This window comes from Aulonocara stuartgranti, assembly GCF_965226115.1.
Source record: "Aulonocara stuartgranti genome assembly, chromosome: 3".
Taxonomy (NCBI): domain Eukaryota; kingdom Metazoa; phylum Chordata; class Actinopteri; order Cichliformes; family Cichlidae; genus Aulonocara; species Aulonocara stuartgranti.
Genome location: NC_138941.1, coordinates 49,788,423 through 49,802,125, shown reverse-complemented (window position 1 = coordinate 49,802,125; position 13,703 = coordinate 49,788,423). Strand labels below are relative to the sequence as shown.

Genomic DNA, 13,703 nt, shown 5'->3' with positions numbered 1-13,703 from the left:
ACCAGCAATTAGAGGAAATGTAGGATAAATTTAGCACATACAGATTAGGCAAAGAGGATGTTTAACCTCACTGAACTTCTTCATTTGGCCAAAGACTAAGATAGCTGGTTTACTAACACACTCTTTATATTTACACATATTTTAAAATAGCATCAGCTAAAATGTAACTGCACATCCTCCATAGAGTGATGAACATTTACTTTATTTCTGCTCTCCTACTCCCCTCTTACAGAATAATATATTGTATATATTCGATTGTCATTTAGACATGATGATAGTATTTGGAGTCACAGAAGAGAAAACTCAGCAGAGCTGTTCCATGAGTCTTTAACTCAATCTGTGAGTTTACATCATCATCTGAATGGATGCCAAATTTGTATTTTTTTTTAATTCTAGTACTGTCTGTGTGTGTAAACTCCAGAAATTAAGGGATATCACATAAATATCCGGAAAAAAAAGACATTGACGTTCTCCTTTAAGTGTTGTACAAATCACCTTCCCACAGTGTGTCAATTGATCTTCATGCAGGATTGAAGTTTTCTCCTAATAACATTGTGCTATTTGAATTCAGAGTTTAATAAATATTCCATAACTTCACTTCATTGTGATACACTTCTTGGTAAAGACAGTAAACATTTGAAATTTGTGGTATCGAAGATGAAACTGTGACATACATCCTCCACAAATAGGTTTACAAAGCCGCTCTGACACTGTGAGCTCACCAACTCTGTGCACCATTATTGAGCCAAACGTGTGAAAAGTCAATCATGTGTCTGTGTGTGAGCATCTGGTTTTGCATTTTATAAATAGATGTAGCAACAAACTGATCAGCCTGTGATGTTTTACTTCAGAATACCAGAGGAAGCACGCCTCTGTATTTCATATGAATTCACAGGAGACTCATTTAAATGCTTTACAATAAATGATTTAAATAGCTGTACAAAAAAAGACCATTACAGGTTTGTTTACCACAGAAGTTTACTTTGTGATTACTATGTTACTATGATCATTTTTTATAGTTATGGTTTCAGTCTCATGGTATTAGTCTTCCTTTTTATCCTTAACTCAATAAGTTTTGGTTCATTTTGATTCACTCGAGCTCATTTAGACATTTACCTACAAAATGCTGATTTAAGTTAGTGTGTAAACTCACTGCTGGATGGCAGTTGATTGTACTGAACTGACTTCTGTTTTATTACCCCTCCCAACTTAAGCGCAAAATTGTAGCTATGGGGTCCTCTGTAGGACACACATGTATTAATCAGCCAGAAGACATCAGAAACATTAAATTTAGACTGTTCCCATAATGGAATAATAAGGAATAATAATAATAATCATGGAATAATAAGAGGATGTTTTTAATACAATATTGTCAAATTTAAAAAAGAAAGGTGTTGAGACTTTATCGCAGTTAAATACATTATTTATTTCCAATACAGCCTTTTAATAACCCCACCGAGTCCATGTTTGGAGTAGAAGCCTGATTTGAAGCAGCAATGACTACAGCAAGACAGCTCCCTAGAAAACAGAACCAGCTTTAACCCCAGTCAGATATGCACACTGTTAGACCTCTGTGTTACCACCATGAATTGTAAATACAACGAGGCCATGGATTTGCCATGGGCTGCCCCGTGTTACCTATTGTAGCCAACCTTTACATGGAGAAAGTGGAAAGTAAAGGCTTTTTAAAAGAACAGCACCAAGCTGCTGTTACAGGTATGTGGATGACGCCTGGGTCACAATCAAAACCTAAGAAGTAGAAGCCTTTACTGTTCACATCAACTCAGTGGATAGAAATATAAAGTTCCCCGGGGAAGATACAAAGGATGACAGTTGCACATTGAGGAGAATAGAAATCTGAAGTTTACCAGAAGCCTCCACACACAGAGCAGTACCTCCTCTTTGACTCCCACCACCCTCTGGAACACAAACTTGGACACAAACTGCAGTGTGGGCAGGGAATCATCAGCTCATCAACAAAGGCTTTCCTGTGTCATGGTTTGGCTGATTCAGGCCTCTTGATGGACTGCCTAATGTAAGGATAATGTGTGGACTCGTTGAGCTTACTACCACTGGGACCCAGTGTATCCAGATCCCAGGGTATCAGAGTCATGCATCAAACATTTTATAGATACTCTGTTTTCAGTTTAAAGTTGCAGTCAGCGACAAGCACCTGACTCTGGTTTGTGTGGTCTGACATATTTAAAACCACTTTGCCTATTTTCTATTTAAGGTCTTTAGGAGGTGGTTGTGGGCAGTTTTTAGGTTTCATGTTAAAAACTGTTGTAACCCCATTTCTTTAGGCTCCAAACTGAACTGATAAAGTTTAATTAGTTTTAGAAAATATTATTTATATAAATCAAAGAAATAGTTCAATAGGAAGTGCCCATAGTTTAAGCACCTTGAAGCCACTGTACAAAAGGCCAGCCAGTTCGCAGAACTCACGAACGGAGCCACATCTGCGGAGTAAGATATCAGCATACTGCTGCCGTTTAGCCAATGAGCGGTGAGGCAACCCATTCACTTCACCAATCAGAAGACACAATTCTACCTCATCATTACGCACGCAGAGAGTTCGGTCGGAGCTGCAGGTGGGAAGAGTCAGCAGAGTTTTACTCACCGTGTGGATTTTCGTTCCTTCTAATGCTGTTAGCGGTGTGCGTCCATGAGACTGTAAGTTTCTGTTTTTTATCGTGTTTGTTCTTTGCTGCGGCCATTATCCTCCCTTGTTTAATCCTTGGCGCACACTTTGTTTACCGATTGTTACTGCCGTTTACTGCGAAGCAGCCTCTGCGGTGCGGTCATTAAGGGACCGTCACTAATTTCTCATGTTAGCTCTAATGTAAAGTGCCTAGTTAGGATTTATGTAAATAGTAAAATTAGCATTTGTTGACACTCCCTTATTTTGGTTGCATGTTCCACTATCCAGTATTGTTTGTATTGTTGTATTACACATTTAATTCACTCTGTTCACATAATTATGGAAGACTTTTATGTTCTTTCCAACAGAAACCACACCATCACTCACCACACGGCATATAGCATTTTACAGCCTGTTAAATCCCCTCACTCACATTATGGATGTGTGCTTCGGATTCTTGCTAAATAAATGAGTGAACGACAGATACCTGAGTGGCAGTGGATTTTGTGGATACGCCATCTGTTCTTATCGGACAACCCTGTTGAGATTGTGGATTCATAGAGTCAGCACCTTATCATCTACATCAGTCATAGTCAGGAGGTCAAGTCCATCCCTCTTAAAGTGACCTCCTCCATTACAGCCACTGTTGTTGTGATTTTATATAAATAAAAGTGACTTGAATAGAAATGATCTGATTATGTACTCTACTTGTGTGTGTCTAAGTGTTCTTATTTCCCTTCCTACACATTGCAATGCCACAAAATTCAGAGCTCTGCCTTACTCGTCCAGTGTGGATGTTGGGTGCGATCACTTTGTTCCTGCTCAGGCACCTTAAAGCTGTCATGTCTGGGCCTCCTCTACCTCATCTCCTGGCAGCAACAAGTCTGAGTAACATCTTTCATGCCTCCCTCAGCCTTTTCCTTCCTGACATATGCAGAAAAGTTGAAAATTGGAGTTTTATTTTCACTTTCACTTTGTCCTTCTCACATGAAAAAGAATAGGTTTCATGAAATATAGTAAATGTTAATTAATCATTTCTGGGTTTATGGGGTAAATATGATACTCAGAGTTGTTTGGTGGGAGGAAACCATTTAGTATTAATAACTAGAGCCTGGCTGCAATCAGAATCTACACTGGAATCAACAATAATAATGGCGAATAAACGAAAAATATAATAATGGAGTAAAGAAGAGACAGAAGGAACGCTCTTAAAATATAAGTGTTGATGTTGCATCGCTGGTCCACTAGAGGGCACTCTGCAACTTGTCATAAACACAAACCAGCTGAATCATGCAGAGCATATGTGTAACCCAGGACTTGTTGTGACAATTAAATTATATAGCTAAAATTGTTATATAGCTAAAAATTTCAACTAAAAATTAATTAACAAGCATTTTAAATGAAAACAAAATTGTGTGATCTCTTGTTTGTTGTGGTTAGTGGTATGCTCAGGCTTCGGTCTTCAGTAGTTGTGGATGCTCCATGGCTCTGTCCTGAAAATCTGAGTTTGATTTGATCTGCTTGAACAAACTCAGTTTGTGGGATCATAAGACGATTTTTTCTGCAATATTGTCAAATTTAAAAAAAAAAAGAAAAAAAGAAGAGGTGTTTACTTTATCCTAATTAAATGCATTATTTATTCCAATACAGCCTATTAATAACCCTCCTGAGCCTATATTTGGAGTAAGTCTTTTAAGTTCTCATCTGAACTCCATATTATTCTGTACTGGCCTGATTTCAAGCAGCAATGACTACAGCAAGACAGCTCCCTAGAAAAAAGATCCAGCTTTACCCCCAGTCAGATATGCACACTGTTAGACCTCTGTGTTACCACCATTAATTGTAAATACAGTGAGGCCATAGATTTGCCACAGGCTGCCCCGTGTTACCTATTGTAGCCAACCTTTACATGGAGCAAGTGGAAAGTAAAGGCTTTTTAAAAGAACAGCACCAAGCTGCTGTTACAGGTATGTGGATAATACCTGGGTCACAATCAAAACCTAAGAAGTAGAAGCCTTTGCTGTTCACATCAACTCAGTGGGTAGAAATATAAAGTTCCCCGGGGAAGATACAAAGGATGACAGTTTGCTATTTCTGGAATGTGCTTTGCACATTGAGCAGCATGGAAACCTCAACATTGAAGTTTACCAGAAGCCTCCACACACAGAGCAGTGCCTCCTCTTTGACTCTCACCACCCTCTGGAACACAGACTTGGAGTAATCAGGACCCTACAGCACTGGGCAGAAAATGTTCCCTCTAAGCCAGATGAGAAAGAAAAGGAACACACACATGTAAAGAAAACTCTTAAAACATGTGGAAATCTGGGCTTTCATCAAATCATCAAAGATGCACAGAAAAGAAGATCAGGGAAGACAAATGGTTTGAAAGAGGAGTGAAAGAGGCCATCTATGTCTACTGTGAAAGGCCATCCTTGAACATAGACACTAACTGTTTGCTACCTACAATCCAGTTGTGAGACACATCTCAAACCTTCAAGAAAATTAAAGAATTCCAGTGGCTTTCATAACTAAAAAAAAAAATCTAAAAAACCCCAAAACTTTTGTGCACAGTTTTTTCTGTTTAACATTTTTCAACCGTGAAGTAAGTGCGTAAAATCAAACATATATAAACATATATCTTTTTAATAACACCCCGGCCTATGTTTGGAGAAATAGATCCACCTAAACTCCAGATACACATATAAATTATTCAGTTTTGGCCCAAATTAGAAAGCATTAGAACCTGATGAAGCAGTTAGTATTTATGTCTGGATTGGCTGCAAACATAAAGTTTATACAGAATCACAGAAAGGAAATGAAAACAATATGATGGGATATGATGAAGCACGGTGGATGTGAAATTTCACCCAACAGATACGTTTACAGTTTCAGTGAAAATGAAATCTACTACAGATTATGATGTAAGGTATAATTCTTCGTAGATGATAAATTCGTTTCTGTGATATCTTTATAATTCAGTACCGTCATAGAAGAAAGCATAAAGCAGCCTCTGCTCACTTTTAGATAAAACACTGGTGCCATAAGCTAACACAGTGCTATGACCTATGTGCTGACTTCACATTCTCACCCACATTACTCATCCATGATTCCTTGATGCTAACACAACATAAGATGCCTATCATGTGATGTAACAGCTGAACTCCAGAACAGATTTTAATCACTGAATATATGACACAAACACACTGCAATCACTTGGAAATGCACTTTATGTGGCTGTTTTTTGTTGCATGAAACCGAATAAACACTGTTTCAAATATCACATAAATTCATTTGATAATGCAGGAGTGACAAGAGTTTCAAACTTCAAAAATCAGAACAATCGTTAAAAAAAAAGACCAATTTTTTAAGAATTTAAATATGAAGAAGCTCAAATAAACAGAACAATGAATATTTAACTTTGATGATATTGGCTCTTTTCTCCATAAATATAGCTGCGTGGCTCAAAAGCCCGTTAATTGTCAGTGTTAAGTAACTGAAAAGCACTTTAGAGTTCAGAGGATGGAAAAGTTCTTCCTGATAAAGGAAACATACCTCTAAAATGACATCCAAATACTGAAATCCTAAAACTGATACAGAAACAATGTGTCATTATAAGAAAACTAAGAGATGAAAAAGCACCTACAGCTCCAGGCTGTCTCAATACATTACTGCTGGATTTGACTCTTTAAAAAAACACAAACACAAAACTCCCCTCAGTTCCCACCAATCTTCAGTTTTTCATATATCCTGCAAGTGTGTATATATGCAAAACACTGAAGTCACGTTATATGTAGTGCAAAGTTATGTGAACAGAGCTAAATCTTTCCTTGTGAGCAAAATAACTTTGACATAAAAGTAACAAAAACAAATTCAGCTTTAGTGTCGACATGTAAAACACAAAGTGCTGCAACACATCACTTCAACAGATTTAAAGTAACCGTATACTCTGAAGCCAGAGTTCAACTTTGGCTCAGATGATGGATCCTGTTTCTGCACTCGAAACTACTTGACATCAGCTGACCAGTCGCTGAAGGCACAGTCATCATTTACAGGAGTTAAAGTTCATTTGGGTCCAAACAGATTATGGGACACGTTCACTGTGTCCAGAAGCGGCTGGAAGAGTTAATGCTTCGAATCTTCAAACACATATGAACGATCCGCAGGTACGTAGGCAGCACTCTTCTCTGTTAACAGTTCCAATGCGCCCTTGCACAAAGCAATTAGATTGGACGTTTCTTGAGCTGGAGAAAGATTTTTTTAATCACTTTTGTGTACAGTGATATTTCAAATATTTCAAACATGAAGTAAATGCATAAAAACAAATATTTAAGACTTTAACATACTTCTGCTTTTTGTGACTCTGTGATCAAACATCCTCCAACTGCGAAGCACAGAAGAATAAACACACAGAGAACCACAACTGGAATCAGTCGGCACCGCTCGGACGAACCACCTGCCAGGAAAAACCAAACAGAGATGAGACCAACTGTAACTGTCAAACTCACGAAGTTACACATTTTTATATTTCAATATTTTATTGATAGAAATTTTATGTCTAATCATCAGAATCAGAATACTTTATTAATCCCTAAGGGAATTATATGAAGTTTAATTTTTGGTAGACGATAAGTTAGTTCCTGTGATGTCTTTATAATTCAGTACAGTCATGAAATAAAGCATAAGGCAGCCTCTGCTGCACTTTTAGATACAACACTGATGTCATAAGCTAACACATAGCACTGCTATGTGCTGACTTCACATTCTCATCCACCCATATTATGGGTACCAATATAAGATAACAATTATCTTATATTGGTATATTGAAACTGTCTTTATAGTAGTAGAATCATAAAATCACTTTCTTTTTCAGTCCACCAGATCATGTTGTTGACTTTTTTGGGACATTTTTTGTGAGGTCAGCAAAGGTGGAGATAAACTGTATTATTTGACAATGATGAGATAAAGATTTGGCGCATGGATTTGCAAAAGACCTGCATCTGTACTACAATGTGGAAAGCAAAGGCTTTTGTTACAGGCTTAGATCTAGCTGTGTGACAGTGTTACAATGACGAGAGCTGCATTAAATTTGGCATGCATAGAGGTCTGCTCATTATCTCGCAGAACACCCGCAACCACTGCCTTACATTCATAATACATGTACTCGTGTCGTAGACCACACATGTATTCAGCTAAGTTGGATTAATATGAATGGTTCAGTGTCTCAGGCACTTGCAACATTTATGGTAGGTTGCAGATGACCCAAGAGCAAAAAAGTGCTAATTTCAAGACTTTTTCATATTCTGTATTGGGTGTATGATGGTCTCATGTTCTCACCTTTATTATCTATCTCTTCATTTAAATCAGGAACATGGAAATTTTCAGGATCCAGTTGTGCCTTTGTTGTCACAGTTTCAGTTAAACTTGGGTCTGAAAGAACAAAATAAATTAAATAAAAATATGTATTTATCATCCATAAATTAGCTGATATAACTAAAGTCATTGGTCTTATAGGTTTTTAATACTTTTGAGAAAAAATAAACTGAGAAAAAAAAAGATTTTATCAGTCTGACTCACCAACAATCAGACGAACAATTGAAAACCTTGTTTGACTCTTTAACTTCGGGATGAAACATCTGTATCTTCCTTCATCTTCTAGTGTCACATTAGTGATTCTTAGTGAGATGTTTCCATCTCTCAGGCTGTCTATGAACAACGCCGTCCTCCCGATGTACGATGGGATCTTCATGTCGGGGACCTCGTGGGCGTCTCTGTAAAGATGAACATATTCCACTCGGCTGAGCCGGTCGTTGGGGTCAGGACGGAGGTCCGGCTTTGACCACTCCACCGTCAACCTCGCCACGTTAAATGCTGGTTCCACTTGACAGGGCAGGATCACATCATCACCTGGAGCTGCTACAACAGGCTGAAGGGATCCAACCACGTGTAACTGACCTGAGGGACAAAAAGGGAGATTTTAAATCTGATATAAATCAAATCAACATGCAACCAATTAGGCCTTGTTTATATAGCACTTCTCAGACAAATCAGATGCTTTTGAAAGAGCTTTTCAAGTGATAGAACGCCCTCCTACAACAGTCATCTTTCTGATTCATGTTTTAGATAACATCAGGCTTATAACTGTCCACTTTTCTTCTTAGTGAAGTGAACATATCATGCATTAAACACACACACACACACACACACACACACACACACACACACACACACACACACACAAATCTTTGTGCAATCTGTCTTGGCATTTATTTAATCTCAATGTTGCTCAGTTGCTCCTAAATTCCAACCAAACACTGGCCCAGTCCCATCTCCACCGAAAGTCTAATCACTAAGGCCTAATCACTTAATCCTCACAGACTTTACTGACTCAAGAGGCAACTGACATAAGACCTTGAAGGTTCAAATCACACCTCTGGTATAAGTACAAAATCTCATGCAGTTATACTTATATATGGTATAGAAAACATAATGTGTTCCTAAGATTTAAATAGGCCAGTGGTACCCAAGTTATAGTAATACAGATTCCAATTCTTTGAGCCTATCCCAGCTAAACAAACTGCTAATGAAAAGGTTCGAGTCAAACATGCAGTCTTAGTATTTCTTCTTCTAACCATGCAAGTATGTAAGTTCATTAAAAAAAAGAAAATAAATCTGTCTAAGATTTTAAAAATGTTTCCAATAAACTTTTCATTCATCAATTTTCATTTCTTAAGGGAGTGATTGTGATAGATGAATAATTTATGGGTTATTCAAAAGAAAAAAAGCAGGCCTACTTGCTGTTCCTAGAGTATTTAAAAGTAGAATGGGAGGGAGAGCCTTCAGTTTTCAGGCCCCTCTTCTGTGGAACCAGCTTCCAGTTTGGATTCAGGAGACAGACACTATCTCTACTTTCAAGATTAGGCTTAAAACTTTCCTTTTTGCTAAAGCATATAGTTAAGGCTGGACCAGGTGACCCTGAATCCTCCCTTAGTTATGCTGCAATAGATGTAGTCTGCCGGGGGATTCCCATGATGCATTGAGTTTTTCCTTTCCAGTCACCTTTCTCACTCACTATGTATTAACAGACCTCTCTGCATTGAATCATATCTGTTATTAACCTCTGGCTCTCTTCCACAGCATGTCCTTAATCCTGTCTTCCTTCTCTCACCCCAACCGGTCGCAGCAGATGGCCCCGCCCCTCCCTGAGCCTGGTTCTGCCGGAGGTTTCTTCCTGTTAAAAGGGAGTTTTTCCTTCCCACTGTCGCCAAAGTGCTTGCTCATACGGGGTCATATGATTGTTGGGTTTTTCTCTGTATCTATGAAGCGCCTTGAGGCGACTTTTGTTGTGATTTGGCGCTATATAAATAAAATTGAATTGAATTGAATTAAACCAACCAAATATTTTTAATGAAAAACAAAATCAACAGAGATTTGTGGACAATGCTTTATATCAGTTCAATTCAGCCAAATATTTTTCAGTGATTTGTTTTATGAGGGTAAGATTTGACCAATCAAATCCAAGCAGCCTACTGCCACCAAATATCAATAGAAGTAAACTGAAACGTTACACACAGGCATCACAGCATCTAACGTCATTAGTATCAAAGATGCTGACATGTTTACTTTTTTTTTGTCTCCATAGAAATTAAAGGGATTGCCTCAGTCATGTTTATTTAATTGGCTACGATAACAGTACAGCCGCATAAGTCTGACAGGTCTCTAAGAGCGCTACATACGAAAACACCTCCATAACACACACACACACACACACACACACACACACACACACACACACACACACACACACACATATATATATAGAGAGAGTAGCAATAATATTTGGCTGCAAAGCAAGGATACCTTACATGTACTTTAAAGCTTACCTTGAGCAAGCCTGAAGACGAAAAGGAGCGGAAAGACGACTATTAGAGTTGAGATAGAAATCCTGTAACTGAACTCTCCTACGCCCATTTTAATATGACAGTAATGCAGAAAATAATTAAAGCATCTCGAAACCAGCTGAATATAAGTCTGAACACGAGCTATAAATACATGAGGGGCGTGTCCTAACAGGTGAATTCCCCAGAAACACGTGCTTTTACGGTGATTAATTGTACAGTATCAAACTTCAAATGGAGAAAGTAGTGAATATTTATCTCTACTTTTACTGAACTTGAAGTTTGAGAAAGCGAAAATTGAACGACACATGGGTGAATATAAAAACCAAACTTCATAAGCAGCTGTGATATCACAGAGAAGAGACTCACCTGTTCGGATCGCAGATTTGTAAATTCACGGTGACCATCGGATTGTGTTTATAAGAAAACTACTTTATTTGGTAAAAGAGAGAGACCGTGGAGCAGCTGCTGCCTCGTTGGTAAAATGAAAGTAAAAAGATCAGAGGAGCGGCAGCAGGGATGGGGGAGGTTACGAAATCAAACACCTCCGATCCTCATTTTTAGTGAGCAACAGCGGGCAACAACTGAATGCAGTAGCTGCTGAAAGGATCAACATGCAAAGGCCTCACATGGTCCAAGAATGAGCTCCTCTGTCTCCACCGAGTCTGTACTATGTGTGCAGTTTGTCTTTCCTCATGGATGCGGCCATTCATTTAAACTTTATTTGCTTTTATCTTGTCTATGTGATAAATACGAACACGCTGCCAGTGAAACATCAGTGCACCACGGTGTTTATTTGTCGGTATCACCTTGTGTTCAAACATCCTGGTTAGCTGGGACTTTTCTGTGTGGGGTTAAATAGAAGTTGTAGTGGATTTCCATTTCATAGAAGCTCTGCTTTTTCAACCTGGCTGGGATGTGAGAGTGTGTGGTTGCACGTCTCTGTGTGTTAGCTTTATGTTAGACTGGCATCCAGTAAAATCTCACCAAAAATGTATTTGAAACACCCACAACTTCTCCTTAGTTGTGAGCTTGACTTTCTAAAGCCCATCCTGCAGGTTCAAACTGGACTTTAGAGGAACTGGTACAGAGATTCACCACAAACCACATCTGTACACGTTAACACTAGATTTACTAAACCTGCCAAGGAAATTTGTTTTGGAGTTTTTATGCTGGTAAGTATGGTAAGTATAGCCACAGGCCAGATGATTTGGAACTGTACAGTTTAGATGATTTAAAATACCATTATTATCTGTTATATACACACCATTCTGCATTTCATCAGTAGCTATTATTCGTCTCTGACTCTCTTCCACAGTGTGTCTGTGTCTCAACTTCTTCCGCCAATCCCAGCTGGTCATGTCAGATGGCTGCCCGTCCCTGAGCTTGTTCTGCTGGAGGTGTCTTCCTGTTTCTTTTTTCTTCCCACTGTTGCCACGTGCTGGATCATAGCGGTCAGCTGATTGTTGCGGTTTTCTCTGGGCTATTGTAGAGTCTTTACAATAAAAAGCATCTTGAGATGATTGTTTTTGCAATTTGGAAAAATATAAAAAAAATTGTAATTGAACTGAATTATCTGCTAAAGTATGACTGCACATCCCACATGTTATTATGTAACCCACTGCTACGCAATAGTATATTATGTCAGTTAAAAGATAAAAGGAGCAACAGGAAGAATAAGACAACAAACATAGATGAAATCACAGAAAAGAGCTGTGGATGTTGGTATCTTTAATCTCTGAGATGAGTATTCCTCCATAATCTTACAAATATGAGTAATCACTCATATTTCAAGTGAGGTTAGTTAAGTTATTTACTTAGTAACCTGAGTAAACCAATATTAGAAAAAAACGGATACATTTGGAGAGAAATTTGTCTCAAAAGTGTTAGAAAGTTGCTTAAATGGATGTTTACAAATGTGCCCAGTGATTTGTGTGTAACTTTTGAGGACCCGCACATGTGTGTAATGCAAATTTCTCTCCATAGATGTGGGCCAGCGACCTGTGTCTGGTGAGGTTAACATTTAGTTCAGATGTTGTAATGTTGTAATGTCTTCACTAAATGTCTCAACCTCTGCTTCATACATAAATATAACTCCTGAAATACACCCCGTGTCTTTAAAGTCACGTCTCCAGCAGTTGTGTCTGATCATCACCTGCTCTGTATCACAGCAGTCGCTGAATTGCTTCAGAAACAAGGCCCATGGGCTGCATTGAGTCTTTTCATTGAAGAGTAATTAGATTCCCTTAGTTCCTGCTTGACTTTACTCTTTTAACAAGGTTCCCGTAAATACAGACTCAGCACACTTTGAAGCAGTGGAGTAAAAGACACTTTTGAAACACACCACACCGCCTCTGATGGAAGTTTCACTGCTGCAGCTGTGTTTGGCCTGGTATATTTCAGTGCTAGGGTCAATAAGTGTTATATGTTTTAAGACAGGATTTTTTAAATTGTATTCATATATATATAAGTACCCAAAATGATACTTTGGGCACCTTTCCCATTCAATCAAAACGTAAGACTTTTGCTTTCTCACCAGTATGATTTCAAACGAATCTCTCTGTAACTAACTGAAACCCTCTTGACACAAAAGCGTAGAGGTTTGAAAGAACGCCAACCTACTGTGTGGGAGTGTGCAGAGTTGTTTAACTCTCTATCCAACTCAAAGCAAACACTGCCGACACACACCAACATAAAGCTGCTTGGAAATAAATAAATGAATAAATATATGTAGATACATATATATATATATATATATATATATATATATATATATATATATATATATATATGTTTGAAATCGTACTGGTGAGAAAACAAAAGTCTTAAGTTTTGATTGAATGGAAAAGGTGCCCAAAGTATCACTTGTGATAGTGAGCCTCATCAAGCCAGGCGCTCTGGGAATTTTGCTGGCAAACCCTGCGTTACAATTACCTAATGAAGTCAAATCTGGAGTTTTTGGGGGCGCTGAGGGAAATGCTTTTAGTTGTGCCATTATTGAAAAACCAAACAAAAACAAAAAAAACTTTAGGGGATATCTGCTTTTCTTACCAAAATCCTGCCAGTAACCTGACTCACTTCCAAAGTCTTGTGACATGAAACTTCTTTTGCAACTTGCATGTGCAAACTGCACAAATCAACAAATGCAACTTTAATATAACAGTAAC

General features: G+C 38.2%; 2 protein-coding genes and 1 long non-coding RNA gene across 5 annotated transcripts in view; 1 reads left to right on the top strand and 2 right to left on the bottom strand.

Moving 5' to 3' along the window:
• Nucleotides 1–2,978, bottom strand: part of LOC309701770 (myelin-oligodendrocyte glycoprotein-like) — a 9,619-nt gene extending 6,641 nt beyond the window's left edge. Inside the window, exon 1 of the mRNA XM_082525983.1 lies at nt 2,621–2,978. Coding sequence (XP_082382109.1) covers nt 2,621–2,717 — 97 coding nt within the window. The 5' untranslated portion in view covers nt 2,718–2,978. The remainder of the gene's footprint in view (nt 1–2,620) is intronic.
• Nucleotides 2,377–3,123, top strand: LOC309701772. Its single transcript, XR_014275244.1, has 2 exons — nt 2,377–2,673; nt 3,010–3,123. It is a non-coding gene; the product is annotated as an uncharacterized lncRNA (long non-coding RNA).
• Nucleotides 3,124–5,850: 2,727 nt separating this feature from the next.
• Nucleotides 5,851–12,029, bottom strand: LOC309703806 (myelin-oligodendrocyte glycoprotein-like). 3 transcript variants are annotated; one of them, XR_014276035.1, is made up of 5 exons: nt 10,906–12,029; nt 8,216–8,593; nt 7,976–8,068; nt 6,985–7,094; nt 5,851–6,882 (listed from the first exon to the last, which is right to left on the bottom strand). XR_014276035.1 is itself a non-coding variant. In XM_082528722.1 (5 exons), the coding sequence occupies exons 1-5, from the start codon at nt 10,607–10,609 to the stop codon at nt 6,862–6,864; spliced, it is 690 nt and encodes a 229-aa protein (XP_082384848.1). In that variant the 5' UTR covers nt 10,610–10,886; the 3' UTR covers nt 5,851–6,861. The 3 variants fall into 3 exon arrangements, 2 of the variants coding, with proteins under 2 accessions (XP_082384848.1, XP_082384849.1); XM_082528722.1 differs by lacking the exon at nt 10,906–12,029 and adding an exon at nt 10,522–10,886; XM_082528723.1 differs by lacking the exon at nt 10,906–12,029 and adding an exon at nt 9,757–10,013.
• Between the last annotated feature and the right edge of the window lie 1,674 nt (nt 12,030–13,703).